Source organism: Ixodes scapularis, unplaced genomic scaffold (genome assembly GCF_016920785.2).
Source record: "Ixodes scapularis isolate PalLabHiFi unplaced genomic scaffold, ASM1692078v2 PGA_scaffold0__279_contigs__length_252992795, whole genome shotgun sequence".
NCBI classification, from domain to species: domain Eukaryota; kingdom Metazoa; phylum Arthropoda; class Arachnida; order Ixodida; family Ixodidae; genus Ixodes; species Ixodes scapularis.
Genome location: NW_024609835.1, coordinates 81845250 through 81861054, shown reverse-complemented (window position 1 = coordinate 81861054; position 15805 = coordinate 81845250). Strand labels below are relative to the sequence as shown.

Below are 15805 nucleotides of genomic sequence, written 5' to 3'. Positions count from 1 at the left end.
TTTCGTTTCCGTACACATATTTCTCCTTGTAGCCTGTATGTTTCTCCGTCGCTGGTTCGGTTGCTGCAAAGGCACGTGTACGTGCGCGTTGTTTTGTTCTGTTAGTTTCTTCCTAGTTAGCTCAACCTCTCGCGGTTCGCGAGCGGGGGTGTACGTGATTCATGTTTTGTGTCTCTCTTACTTTTTCCAACCTCAAAGTCACCCTCACTGCGCCCAAAGTCTTCAGCTCCATTTGTGTATTGGTAAACTTTTCTCGCCTGCAAGGTCACCCTTAGCAGGACAGAAGTTGTTGACGTAGGGGCCTCCTGTTTTAGCTATGTCTTACTTTTTCTAACTTCAACATGGCGGCCATGCAGTGTCAAAGGTGCCGTGTCTACGTGGTCCTCCCTTTTTGTATGAACTACTATGTGTGCTTTTGGTGTTGTGCTGCTTCGACTCCGACCCCGTGCGTGAACAAGCGTCCGCGAGGGCCTCGGCCGTGAGCGCCCGACGCCGTTAAAAAGAGGGCGACTGGACCCCAGCACCAGTCCGCTCTTCGGGGGGAAAGCCTCCGCCGCGTACTCCCGGGAACCCGAGCCGCCGCACCGCATCTCCGAGACCGACCACCCGCTGCCCCGGAAGGACCGCCGCTTCGGGGGCCGGTGTGTCGTCTCTGTGGATGGACTGCCGCCGTGCTCCCCGGTTAACTGTATGTTGCTTCAATTTTGAACATTCCTTTCGACCGTCGCTAATTGGACTCTTACTTTCGTCTTGATCTTTGTACACGCGTACTTAACTGGATGTGTAACGTACTTCTCTGTGCTTAACTCGACACGTTTGTCGCTCGTAGCATCACTGTCTTGTAAAATGTACGTTCTGTTACTTTAAATTCCCTTTCTATGTTCGTTTCGAGCCTATAAACACTGTTTTGTTGTTGTTACCTTATAACACGCCTCCGTCTCATTCTCTGCGTTTGCTTACCGGCTATGCCGGGCATCGAACGACCACCCCCTTATTGTCATGTCTCGGTGATGACCTTCCGTCGTCACCGGGCTCGTGACAATAAACTGGCGTCCGCGACAGGACGTTCGATGCGAAGGAAACGTGGTGACTGGAGAGGGAGACGAGTTCTGGAAATGTGCCGCGTTATTTGAGGCGTACGATGCATGAACGGGATTTCCTTTTGTGAGCGCCTGTTTGGGTTGTTGAAAGTGTTTCGGAGATAGAAGCATGGAAATGGAAAAGTTGCTAGCGATGGGTAGTCAGCTTGGCCTGGCGGGCGCTGAGCTCCGAAAATGGGTAGAAGATAAACAGCGAGAGGATCGAGCGTTTGCACGGCAGACAGCGGAGGATGAGCGCACAGCCGCGAAGGAGGCTGACGAGCGTCAGATTCAGCTTATGCGCCTGAAAATAGAGTGTCAGCAGCTGGAGAAGGAGACCAGAGAAAAGGAAGGAAGCCGGGGAAAAGACGCGGAGCCAAGCTTGAAACTGAACACAAGCAAGCTTCTCATCCCGTTCGATGACCGGAAGGATGACCTAGACGCGTATATTAGACGATTTGAGAGCCTTGCGGAAAGCCAGAAGTGGCCAGAGAGCCAGTGGTCTACAGCTCTAGCAACATGTTTGAGCGGGGAAGCACTCAGTGTTTACGGGCGGTTGCCGCCGGGTGATGCAGCGGATTACTCCAAGGTAAAGACAGCCCTTTTGAAGCGGTTTCGTTTCACGGCGGACGGCTTTCGGGACAAATTCGATTCAGGCAAACCGGCGGATGGTGAGACCGCAGCTCCGTTCTCGGCGCGTCTCAGCCACTATTTCGATCGCTGGATCGAGCTGTCCGATACGAAACACGAGTTCAAAGACCTCCGAGAGCTCCTGATTAAGGAAAGGTTCCTACATGGGTGTCATTCCAACATGGCGCTCTATCTGAAGGAAAGGAAGGCGAAATCGTTGGGAGAGATGCTGGATCTAGCCGACCAGTTTTTAGAAGCGCAGGGAAGCCTTAACCTCGCCAAAGTAAAGAAGGATAACCGAGATGATATCGGGAGGCCCGAAACTGACGAGAAAAGAAGCAGTCAACGAACAGCGCCTCGTTGTTATCTTTGCAACCGCGTTGGGCATCAGGCTTCACACTGCCGGGCCCACACCACTAACAACCACAGCCTTACCTGCTTCAAGTGCGGGCGAAAGGGCCACAAGGCCGACGCGTGCCGGTCGGGAACAAACGATAGGCCTCAGGCATCGTGCGTTTACTCCCCCGTCGGGGTGACGAATCGGGAGGGCATTCGCGACGGCTACCTAGAGCTGAAGAATGGGGAAAGAATCCCCGTCGTGAATGCAGTCATGATAACACAGCCGAGGTTTCTAGTCGAAGGACTGCCGGTGGTCGCCGGAACGTATGAGGGCAAATCGATTTCGGTATTGCGAGACACCGGATGCAATACGGCGATTATAAGACGAGAGCTCATCCACGACGATCAGCTCACAGGAGAGACCCGGCCCGTTTATGTAGTCGACGGAACAGCCAGGATGCTGCCCGAAGTGCGGGTGGAGATCGACACCCCGTACTATTCAGGGGTCATCACGGTGCTCTGCATGGCGGAGCCGCTCTATGACCTAATCCTTGGAAATATAGAAGGCGCGAGGGCACCCGACGACCCAAAGGCGGCAGTGGAAGAACCCGTCAGCAACGAGCCCGCTGTTGAGGAAGCTGTAGCAGCAGTTGTAACGCGCTCGCAGATGAGGAACCAACCCCAAAGGTTCCAAACCCTCAAAGCCCCCGACGTCTCAGCACAGCCGCTAAACAGGAATTACGCGGATGAGCAGGAAGCGGACGAGTTGCTCAGGCCGTGCTTCTCTCAGATTGGCCAGATACTGACGTGCAGAGATTCCGAAGAAAATATCGAATTCCACCGGGAGGGTAGGCTACACTCTAAAAAAAAAGGTAGTCATAGGTGACTACCTTTGGGGTGGTAAAAAGTTGTCCCAAATATAACGACCCCTAGGGTAAAAATGACGACTCCACACGTAGTCAAAAAGCAGGTAGTGAAATTTGACTACCCCCAAAAGCAACATGGCGGACGGTTAGCGAGGCTCGGATTCCCCGGTAAGGCCTAGCGAACAGCACGGCTTTTCGGCCGAGTTAGAGAATAGGGCGCATACGCCTATTCGACGTCTTCCAGGCGCCACCAGACACTCTAAGCATCCGTCCTTAGACACCGGTACCGTACCTATTAGCGGGGAGGACGGCAGCGTGTTTGCCGGAATCGTCGCGATTGCACCCGACGGCATCTCGCTAGATTGACTGTATTTTTACCGCCGGCGGAGAACGCTCAAAAAAGAAATCGTAACGCGAGGAATGGGTATGCTGACTTTATTGAAGACAACGTATGCTTGTCGTTTGCGGCGATGAATCGCTGGGCACCTTCGTCGACACGACGGGAGGCGTTCAACTCGCACCAACGCCCCGCATTCTTTCTTTTTTTTTTTCCCTATCTCTTCTTGTTTGGGCCTACCTCAACCGACGTGGTTATCCATTGCTGCCTGCACTTCGCAGCTCTTCGACACAGAACAATAATTTAGGTGGCCGAGTGAAACAATTATTACGATTGTTTTCAATCTGAGAGGCACGTAGGGAGCCCAGTGGACCGCAGAGCCTGGACGGCTGGACCGTAGCCAGCTGTTTGTAGTCAATAGCTACAGGACTTCACAACACTTAGCTTATTGAATCAGGCGGCAGCTTGCGCCACCTAGGAGGTGTAGTAGTAACCGCTAGATGCACTAAAAAAAAATACTCTTCCTTCACTAACTCTCCTGAGGCTCTAGAGCTACGTACGTACTGCACCTATGACAACTCATGCGCCAACACACCAACCACGTTACCGAACACTGTTACGGGCACATACATATGAACAGTACAACAAGGCACAAGCAACCACAACACAACCGCGACTCTCTACTCTGACCACCCAACCGACCCGATTCTTATATATGCCCTACCCGGTTCTGACAAGGATTAGGCAGGTGACTGCCGCATTTTAGTTGATGAATACAAAAAGTATCTGCAAGTATTATTAGTATACAGTTGTTCTGAGTACTTAGATTGGCCGGCTAGACACTTCTCTTAATCTAACGCTTTGAAAGGCACCATGATATGAAAGTAATCGGCTAAAGTAACACCACATGGCATGCTCCCGATCAGTTTCGGTTTCAGATTCACGCAGTGATAAGCTTACTAATGCCATGTTGCCCCATGCTCGTTCCGCGCGTGTAATAGCAGCAAAGGTTACAATAATATCTGCATTCCTAGTCAGTAATCGGCTAGAGGTAACATAATTCTTAGTCTTGTGTTGTTATATACCCCACAAAGCCCAGCGTATCATATTTGCTACGTGGGGTTTGATAACTCAAAAAGTGACAATAAATTGCGTGAAGCTGAGACCATAGCGTTATTATTGTAATAACTCTATGGCTAAGACCAAAGCCTGCAGTATCGGTTTTCAAACGCTGACAGAGTTTTCCGATTTGGGTAGTTCAGCAAGGCCCCGCCAGGCTGCCGCTGGCAGCTAGAGCAAGATGGCCGCACGCAGCAGCTCGCTCGAAGGCATACCGTCGGCGTCATTTTACTCGAAAAACAGTAAGCCGTCCTAAATTCGGCACTTTCTTTTTTTTTTTTTTTTTTGCTCAGAAAGTGTTGCGCAACCACATTATTCCGTTCGCTGTTGTTTTTGAGCCCCGTCCGCTTAGTAACGTTGCTTCAAATTTCTGCGCGGCCTATGCTATCCTGCGTCGCCAATCGCCGCCGCAGCTGAGGCAATACAGGGACATTGGCACCCCGGAACTTCTCGGAGCTGTGGGGTGGAACTGCCTGTCTGTCCGTAGGCAGGTGGCTTCGCTCCGCCTCCTAGCCTGCACGCTGGGTGGCCCTCCTACGCCTCTCCTAGGGTATGTGAGGAAGAATCGCGCCGATAAACTACAACCCCTCCTTGGACGGACGGAGCGTCATAGAAGCACGCTCCTCCCGAGAACCATCGAGCTCTGGCGCTCCCTCCCGAGTGACGTCACACAAGGGACATTTGAAAGCAAAGCGGACATAAAGGAACTGTGTAAATGTGCAACCATCCATCTGAAAGAACTGTGATCTGACACTCAATCCGACCCAAATCCCAGTGTACAAAGATTTATATATATATTTTTTTTTATTTTTTTTTTATGTATATATGTCTGTGTAGCGGGTACAGTGGGCCTCTATGGCATGGGCAATAGCCTTTTCACTGTCGCCCGGGTTTTTAGAAACCGAATAAAGCATTATTATTTTCGATACAGTGGGTCGTAATTGATGGCAAAATTTTTGTACCAATTCTGATACGTTTTCTTGGTAAAGCTTTGAATGGTACACGTTTTAACCGTTTTTTTTTATTGATTTGTTCCTTCTAATTTTAGGTTCCTAAGTTAGGAACATATTGAACAACATCGTCGCTGGCGAAGATGTCAGCGATTTTAGTGATATGTCGGAAAGTGACGAAAATTAGTCCCCCCGCCGTGGCTGAGCCCTCTGAGACAAGTGATGATGAAGAAACCGTAGAAAATTCCTTCGGATCATCTGTAGCTTCGTCTTCTCGTCCATACAACAAATGGCGAAAGGAATTGCTCCAAAACAGTCATGCTGAATTTTCCAAAGTATTCTTTGAGCCGGATGCCATAGATTCACCATTGTTCCTTTTCCGCCAGTTTCTAAGGACTGATGTGCTCACTATGCGAGTGGAGCAAACAAATGTGTACGGTACGCAGAAATACGGCAGCTCCGTGACACAACTCTGCAAGAGCTGGAGCAGTATATTAGAATATACCTGAAAATGGGGCTTACAAAATGCCGAACGTCATATGCTACTGCGAGAATGGGATAAGGTATTCTCCTATCCCTGACAAGAGGTCGAGAAATCGTTTCTTGAAGCTGATTCAATGCATGCATGCTGTAAACAACATGGAAACCACCAAAGAAGCGAAGGAGGACAAGTTGTGGAAGATTCGTCCTTGGATTTTATTATTCCAGCACCTCTAGAGCATTGAACCAGAAGAGTTCAATGCGGTGGATGTGATAATGGTGTTATTTACAGGAAGGAGCTCGCTAAAACAGTACATCCCAAACAAACCGATGCCGTGGGGTTTCACGCTTTGGGGACGGGCAGGCACAACCGGTGTCCTTTACCAGTTCGAGGTATACCAAGGCCACTCCAAAGAAAACTACATTTTTGGACTTGTGGTGATACTGTCCTGAGCATCTGCTCTGAAATACGTTCAAATGAAGACTTCAAGGTTGCAGCTGACAATTTTTTTAGCTCTTTGAACCTTGTTGACAGGCTAACGAGAGGAATACAGTACGTTGGAACTCTGAGGCAAAATCAGCTGAGAGACTGCAAACTCCAGGATGAGAAGACTCTGAGAAAAGTTGGGCAAGGCTCACATGACTACAGAGTTGACAATGACAAAGGAATTGTGGTAGTTCGCTGGTTTGACAGGAAAGCTGTCACCCTAGTGTCAAACTTCGTCTCTGTTGAGTCAATTCAGCAAGTCAAACGGTATGACCGGAAGACCAAACTCCACATTGACATCACACGCCCGGCAATTGTTGGTATGTACAACAGCTTGGGGGGGGGGGGGGGGGGGGGATCGACCAGCATAATTATCAGGTGTCGCTGTACAAATACACTATTCGATTGAGGCTCTGGTACACGTACCTCATATATCATGCTACCTTCATCTGTGTCGTGAATGCCTGGAATATTCACAGGCGCCAAAGCCATCAGCTGAAGGAGCGGCCACTCAAGCTGAGAACCTTCATTGCCAGTTTACCAGAAAGCCCAATCTCTACTGGAAATGCGCCAAGAGGATGGCCGGTCAGTCTGCCTTCGCCTCTGATGAAGAAGAGGAAGTTCACGCCAAGTCATCCCCAAGATGACGTTAGAAAAGACGGGGTTGGGCATCTTCCAACTATGGCGAGCAACCGACTTCGATGCAGGAACTGTGTGCCCAGCGTGAACACATTTAGCACGGTTGTGTGCGCGAAATGCATTGTAACTCCGAGTCTGAGCAAGCGACGCAACTGTTTCTTTGCATACCACAAGCCACGAGACTGCAGCTGGCAAGGACGTAGCAGAAAAGCCCAGTGTAGCATATTTGATATGTTCAATAATTTTTTACTGGTTTGAAATTTCATTGTTATTTTTGTATGAATGTACTTACCTTAGCCATAAATAAAGGCACACAAGTTTCTACAATTTTAATTTGCCTAGAAATATGTTTGGGCTTAAATTTTTCAAGCACTTAAATTTGATTATAATGCAATTAAATGCAAATGTGCAAGCGAGCTGGACAAGAATGACGAATTTAATTGCATTTAATTGCATTATAATCATAACCTTAAAATTGCAAGCTTCACCCTTGTTGGTGTTAGACTGGTGGCGGCTGATAAAACCCGTTTGCTCTACTGATGTGTAACCCCTGGTTAGCTCAATTGGTAGAGCGCTCCACCTGTAATGGAGAGGTCCCGGGTTCGATACCCGGACCAGGCGGATCTTTTCGGTCGCGCACCAGTCACCTAGCTGTGTTTGGAGATTTGTGTTTGTCCTTTGTCCCTCTTGTTCCCCTTCTCCAGGGATTATTTTCGTCACTTAAATTTAGTGCTTGAAAATAGGTGACAATTGTAGCGGGCAAACGCTGGCGGCACACTTTCCCGTGTTGATCGTGTGACCGATGAGTCGCTCCACTCGCTCCACTTTAGAATCCCCTAAATTATACTCGTGTGAAAAAAAAAGATTGGGGTACCTGTAAAAGAAACAAAAACAACTAGCATAGCCAAGGTTTCTTCCTTTTTTTGTGCTGCTTTTGGGGAACATGTACACCGATATCAAATTATTTTAAATCTTTCAGTTTTCTGTTGACAACAAAAGGTTGGCACTTTTCAAGTATGGGGACACTTGATATAAACAGTGTATTAAGCTCAAATTATTAGGACATTACAACCAAAACTATACTGTGTGTGTATATATATATATATATATAAAGTGGCTATAATGAAGACAAAGTGCTCAGGTGGCAATTGTTTGTATTCTTTTATTTTCCAAACCTGATTATACAATTTTATATTGAAAATATTTTCCTTTAAAAAATAAATAAAACTCATAAAACAACCTTGTAGGTACTTTTGACACATTGTGGAAATGGAAATCTGAAAAGGAGTCCTTTTCCAGCACCGGACTATCAAACTATAATAGTTATAGTAATGATACTTTCAAAAGCCAGAAACAACCCTTTGAATATGAAACAAACCAGAAAACTTACATGGAAACAGGGAACGTTTAACCAAAAAACAATGTTATGTATGCATTACAAACATATTAAGTCATCAAAATATGCAACATCACAGTCACTTCACCATTTTAAAAAAAGAATACCTGAAAATATGTATAACACAAAAAGGGATAGGGTTTACACCAAGCAAGATACTGCGCCATAAAACCAAAGTTTCAACAATAAAAGAAAGTATGAGTGGGTACCCAAAAATAACCGGAATGAATTTCAGGAGGCCGGGCATTCGTAGTACCAGCATCCACCTCTTGCAGCACCCTTCCCAAGTTAGTTTGCCGACCGGCGGCGTCTGCTAAGGATCTAGCGGCATGTTGTGAATTTCCCCAAGCGCTTCAAAATCATTCCTTGTTTTTTGCAATGTCTGACTTGAAGGACCTTCCACATCCATAAAATGATTTCCTTTCAAGACTTTTCATACGGGTGAACAGAAAAAAGTCACACGGGGCGAGGTCCTGAGAATATGGGAGGTTGAGGAGCGGTGTCATGCCAGGACAGTGTCTGCTGAGGCATTGTTGTGATGGAACTATCATTCCCCCTTTCCCTCCTATCGGGGCATTTCTGCCTTACTAAGTTTCGCAAGTGTCGCAAAATTCTCCGGTAAAACACCTGGTTAACAGATTCACCAAGAGGAACAAACTCTGAGTGATCAATGCCCAAATATTTTTGTGTTCTTCTTCAGTTGAGGAGGTTAAAGGTCGCCCAGAACGAGGTTGCTCATCGATCAAAAAATCACCAGTCTTAAAGCGAGAAAACCACTTGCAATTTCTTATTAGCATCTTCCTTGTAAGCTCTCTGAAGCATTACAAGAGTTTCTGGCACAGTTTTACCTAAAGCAATAATTCACAGCCCCATGTTGTTCTTTCATATCAGACATTGAAAAAAAAAAAAGATTTTGAAGTGCTTGGAAAAAATATTTGCAGCAGACAATGCCAGTCGGCAAACTCGCTCGGAAGAGGTGCTGCAAAGCGCTGCTAGCGGCGGAAGCTGGTACTACAAACAGCCCGCCTTTCAGAAATTCATTCCGGTTACTTTTGCATCCAACCTGGAACGAATCACTGCACCAAAAGCTTTCGATATATGCCATGTTTAAAAAAAAAGATGGCGACCAGTCAAAGAGGCTCAATAGACCTTATGAAAAATTGTTTGGTGATCTGACAACACTGAGAGCGTCGCCATTTTAATGTTGGCAAGCGTCGTCGGTACCAAAGCACGGTGGAGGCATCAGAGAGAGCCGTACGGGCAGTGTACGGTAGCGCAGCAGCTGTTTTCCGCCTTCTGACCATGAAATGTGGACAAACAATTTAAGCAACCAACCACAACTGTCTGATGAAGCTCTAGGAGGCCTGTGCACGCTGGCAACAACCTCGTCGAAGCAGCGGAGCAAGTCCTTCGCCTTTGCTGTACAAGCTTACACACTGCGGGTTGTCGCCAGCGTGTGCACAGGCCTCCGAAAGTTTCATCAGACAGTTGCGGTAGGTTGTCTAAACTGTTCGTCCCCGTTCCATGGCCAAAAGGCGGAAAACACAGCTGCCGCGCCATCACACACTGCCCTCCACCGTGCTTCAGTACCGACAACGCCTGCTAACATTAAAACAGTGACGCTCTCAGTGTTGTCAGACTACCAAGCAATTTCGCATAAAGTTAATTGAGATGAGGCAATTTTCTCTGTAACATCAAGCAACATCAGCCACAGTATGTGCCCAAATAATGGCAGACTTCGATAATTGGTGCTGCAGCTACCATACTCCATTCACCTCTAAGCTGAGACTGTGGTGGAAGCTACGTCCTCGTTAGATTAGTCATACGCCTCTCTTTTGCCACATCATCACGCTCCCGGCCATACCCACGCGCAAAGAGTTGGGTCAGGTGATAAAAGCTGTGATGTGATTGGTCATAGCCATTTTGGAGCAGCTGTTTGAGCAGCCAAAAGTTCATTTTGGAGAAGCAAAAAGAGCTCTTGGAGCACAACCGCACACTTCATTTTCATTTATATCACTGCAAATGTGAGGAGAGATGGCAAATATTAGGAGAACAAACACCAGCTGTTTAGTTGCTTGTGGAAGCACCAGACACGGCAACAAGACAACGACTGATGAAGAACAGCGCAAACGGCTGTGGACGATGATTTTAGGTACGAAATCCCACTAAAAAAATGTTAAAATACAATCATTTTGAGCACCTAGATTTATGTGTCCTTCAAGTTCTAAGGGTGGTTGCAACAAAACTGCAACTCTTAATTCAGAAAAAAAGAACCCATAAAAAATAAACCTACAAGAGTCCATATATACCTTCTTGCACCCCGTCTCGCTCTGGAGGAGTACCTTTCCCCTTAATATGCAGGTGTGCTGCGGCGAAGCAAGACACGCAACATAGCGACGCCTAGTTTGCAATTGTTGCTTCACTGCATTACACCACGCGGTGAGAAGCGCACTCAACAAAGCTAACTAACCCACCAGAACAGACCACGAACACGAAACTTGTTGTGAAACTTCTAAGCACTGTCAGTGCTTGGTGCGAAATCAAATCGAATAGTATGTTATTTGAGACGATTATCGAAAGTCCTGAAAACCCGCACGAGCCTACGCTAACGATTCGCCCCGGCAGCGCGGCCTGCAGCTGTTATATTTTCAGTATTACTTAATTGAACTTAAGTCCTGGTGCAATTGTTGGTGCAAATTCCTCACATTTTGATCAAATGTAGCAAGTGTAGCAGAATAAGCACTTAGGCACAGTCTGGCACAATTGGCGCAGCAATCACATCACTGGGTGATAAGAGGGAGGCGGCTGATTGGTCCGGCAGGGTGAACATAGTATAACTGGTGCACACTTTTGAAAAAAATCTATTCAAGGGTAGCTGACAAGCTGTTGTTGGCTGCAATACAAATAGCAGAAGCGCATACTGCAATGTTCACTTGTCTCCTATGATTTTGATATAGCCTTTGTTCTTCTCATGGGCAACACTGGATCCCACCGCTGCCGGCATGTTGTGGTCGAGACAGGTTAACGACGACAACTGATTCATTGCATACAATACGTGGTCCTGTGGGTTGTCGGGCTGGTGGCATCTATTACATGGTGGGCCTTATCTGCTAACCCTCTTTCGCATCTTTTTGCTGGTGCTTGCCACATGAGGTGCTGTGCTCGGCGGTGGGCACTGGTGTTTCCCACTACAGTTCTAAATCACTATAAAAAAACAAAACAAAAAAACAGGGTGACAAACCTGTAACAATGTAGCAAACAGATTTGTTTTAGGCTGGCTTCACACGAAAAATCTTTTTCAGCATTTTGACATTGCAAGGCGAACAGAATTGTGGAAGTTTCACAATCTAAACCAACAAGCACGCCCCCCAAAGGATTGAGGATCCATTCCACCGCCTGGCCATGGTCTGACGAGCAGCTGAAATCTCGTTACATCTTGAAGTAGCAATAGCTGCAATTCCAGTCTCCTGAGTTCACGAGCAGCAACCGCTGAAATAGCAACATGCTATTTCTGGTATGATCGCTATCCAAAAATACAATTAGTTCATGCTGCATAGACCCAAACTTTCGGAGTGATCACTTGCAACTATGCCTATGTCTTTTGCTGATGCACCTAGAACCATAAATTACAAAACTAGAAAAAATTAAAGCAATCAAATTTTGTTGTCAATTAACCTTCTGATCCTGCAGTGATAATGAAATTAAACTACAAGCATATACAGGCTCATTAAAAAAATATGTTTAATATCTATCTTGAGTGAATTGTTATATTTTTATTGTGAATGTCCCATTCTTGCAAGCACATCTAATGCAGTCGTTGAAATGTGACAGAGACATCTTGGGACATTTGGGATACGAGTCACCTTATCACGGCCATTGCTAGCCTGGCTGTAAGCATGCCAGTTGACAGTGTCACCAAATGCTTCACCAGGAAAAATACATTTGTCTCCATTCATTTACGCCGGCGCACCCACACTGCCAAATGTTGCTCTCCTAACGGTGTAGACACCACGCATCTGAGAGTATGCATGAGGATCACACCGTCCACACTGTACAGCAGTCATGCCGCACCAAGGGAGAGGGCTGCCATGGGCACGCCGAGATACCGGGTTTGCCGAGACAGCAGAGGCAGCTGTCTTGACTAGTGCTCCAGGTGTCCACAACCATAGACGGGAACAGTCGTCTATTGTTGCCATCAACTGTCCCAATAGGCAGATCTCACTAAGCAATCCACGCATGCGTGATGCCGCTATAACTTTAGTTCACAGGAGGCAGTGCACGAGACAGCTCGTGTCGTCTCGTCACGTGCAAAGCTCCAGCAGATTCTCCCACATGCAGATTAAGTTTCTTTGATGCATTGTGGCAGCGGCGGCTTAATGAAACTGGCTGGTGAGATTGGTCTATTCAAAGGCAAAAACCCTGAGGCTGCTGCACATCCAGTCGTTCCAACCATGCAAAGCCTCTTTGTGTCCAGGCCATTGGGTTCGCATGGGGTGAGATATTTTCATAGTAAAGTATCTGGTGTCGTCATGTCACACCCTGGTGGTTTTCAACACCCATGGGCTATATAATTCCTCTTCACTTTCAAAGAATTCTGTTACATCAGAAAGATGAGAGGTTGAAAACAGGGATGGAGAAGAACGTCAGAGGAAAGGAGTGGTGAAGCAAAGCGACTGACCGAATCGTCCTAGGCGAGCCAACGCAGGACACCTGTTTGTGCTGGGCGTGGGCTGGGGTGGTGTGTTGCCTAACATGGGTGGCCTTTGAAGGAAACCTAGCCCGGGCTTGGCTCAACTGCCAAGACCCCAGTTTCATCAGACACGGGGACACCTAGCACAGCCAGGCTTGCAGGGGGTCTGAACCCATGCTGGGCTCGGGGCTCATGGTGATTGGTGACACCACTCACCGAACACCCACAAGCGCACAAGTCTCCTGTGGCAACGCAACCCTGTAAAAAGGCATTCAGTACATGAAGTAGATACTGATCAAGCCAAGCGAGAGATACACTTCAGCTGAAAAAAAAATTAAGGCTCAGCTCAGACATATGATAGATGCCCAAGTGCAGTTGTCTGTCAAAACCAATGTATTTTACATGCTTTAAGTGAACTAATAGTTATCATAGATAAACTCAAAGCTACAAAGCAAAATGTACCCAAAATACTGAAAGCTGAGCTAAAGTATGCACAGCTTTCTTAACCAAAATACCTAAGACTGCTTTTATTTCACTTGTCTTTCTAATTAAGTGACATCTCTTTTTCAGCTACAAATGGAATGTGCTCATGTGAAACCTATAACTCCATGCTAAATCTGGGTCATTCCTCCTCTTCAGTGTGCTGGCTTGCTCAAAATAAAATCAGGTGGCCTTATCTTGGTCTCAACAAAAAAAAATTGTCGAGGCTAGTGCTGCCTTAGCAAAGCTTTTTCTTGAAGCTTCCTTAGATAGACCGACTGAGTTACTTTCGAACAAACCAGCCAATAAATAGATTATGGACAGACAGAATCAAGATTACACATTCCACTGAAACGAGTAGCCAAGTGAAATCACCAATTAGCTGAATGCTCAGGCGGTTGTAACCTGCCAACTCAGTAGCCTTCAACAAAAACTCTTTTCATTGCATCAGTAGGCAAAGTAGATGTGAAACACGTGCACAACAAAGACAGGCATTGTATGATGGTTCCCACATGAATCGTAGCTGGCGTCCTATGACACTGTGACATGGCACGTCCCGATGTCGCATTGTGGGGAGCTGGCCGACGCAAGCAGAAATTGCAACCTCACATTTTGGTAATTTCACTGCAGTGTCAGGTGTATGCAGTTTGAATGTTTTTGTGTTCTGCGAAGCTACTGCAAGCACCATGAGTGACAAGGAAGGTGTTGTGATATCACCATCTCAACTACAAACAAACAAAGCATTGCAACAACGACAATGATGCCGAGAAGCGGTGCTAAAATGCTGAAAGGTAGTACATGCTTTGGTTTTGCTGCATAATCGGTTTTGTTTTAAAGTTCAGAAGGTGAAGAGGAATTGCAACAGTCAGGGTCCTCTGGGGTAACAACCGTTACGAAGTCACATAAGCACTGTGGAAGGTGTTAGCTGTGCCAGGGCTCACGTTTCATAATGACGCACTGTGCCTGTTGTCAGGCGCCCGTCACTATATACCTCAAGCAGTGCGAGAAAGATGTGCGTAGGTAAACAGTAACAGCCAGTCAAGCAGCACCAAAACAGGACCTGGAAGGGTACATGGGCTCATCCAGCTTTGACACCAGAGAAGCCTGAGCCAAGCTGGGCTTTGAGTGGAACCTCAGCAGAATCCACGAAAGAGGACCAGACAAGCCTTCCTTCATGTACGTCACAAAAAGGTGCCTACCACACACTATTAAGTATATAGGAGGTCGAATTTGGGACGCAGTTTTCCCTCAAAATAAGCTTTAGTCACTTTCCGTGATCCCGAGTGTTGCTTGGGGTCTCGTGAAATGACAGCCCCGGCAAGTTCTTGCCCACAGGTACCACGACAAATGCCAAAAACAGCACCAAGAATACAAGAACGCACGAGAGGCTTATTTGCATTCACATTTTCTGCCTTGTATAGGAAGGCGACACACCCTTGTAGTGATAGCTGGCAACTGGCAATTGAGCAGGCATTATCAGTTTACAGGAGGCTATGCTCCATGACGCCTATCCCTATCCTGGGGCCCTATGTTGCGCTTTTTGGACTCCCACGGTGACTAGGGAGAGGGAAGTGACGTCAAACACGCAGCAAACGCAGATTGGATGTTGATTGGTGAGAGTTGCTGATGACGAATTTCCGCAGAAGAAAACAAAGAAAAAGTGAGCTTTGTTTTCTTCTGCGGAAATTCGTCATCAGCGACTTTTACCAATCCACACTTAATCTGTGCTTGCTGCGTTGTTGACGTCACTTCCTTGTTCCTAGCCGCCGTGGGAGTCCACAAAGTGCGACATAGGGCCCCAGGCAGGTCAGTCATGAAGAGCTTGGCACAAACCATCTTCTGGAACCCCGGTGTTGACAAAGACATTTAAGACCATGTAAGAAGGTGCGAAACATGTGCCCAGTCCTGTTAAATGCCCCTGGTGCAGGTTAGGGTCAGCTGATTGGATACCAAGCAACGATGAACATGGCTTATATTATGTTGTACAGCTGGAGAGTTACGTGATACTGATCGACACAAAGCAGATAGAAGCATCGGCCGAGACCACAGTGGAAGCCCAGTGCGACATCTTTGATCGATTTGGACAGCCAAGGACACTTGTGTTTGACGACAACAAACCCAGATTAATAGTACTGTTTTCAAGCAGTTTTTACAACAGTCATGTACATCACCCCACCACCCCTTTGTATAACCCGCAGTTCATCAGGTTATCCGAGCATGCAATATGTGGAGACAAGGGGGAATTTATGAGGTTCAACCTCACAGTTTTTGGCACCAGGCTTGCAAGCACTTCCCCGCTGTTGTTGAAGTTCC

At 47.0% G+C, this 15805-nt stretch overlaps 1 protein-coding gene across 1 annotated transcript in view; it reads left to right on the top strand.

Annotated features, from left to right (window-relative positions):
- Positions 1 to 647: 647 nt before the first annotated feature.
- LOC121045765 overlaps positions 648 to 15805 on the top strand; it is a 31997-nt gene continuing 16839 nt past the window's right edge. The window contains exon 1 of the mRNA XM_040498985.2: positions 648 to 2896. Coding sequence (XP_040354919.1) covers positions 1210 to 2896 — 1687 coding nt within the window. The 5' untranslated portion in view covers positions 648 to 1209. The remainder of the gene's footprint in view (positions 2897 to 15805) is intronic.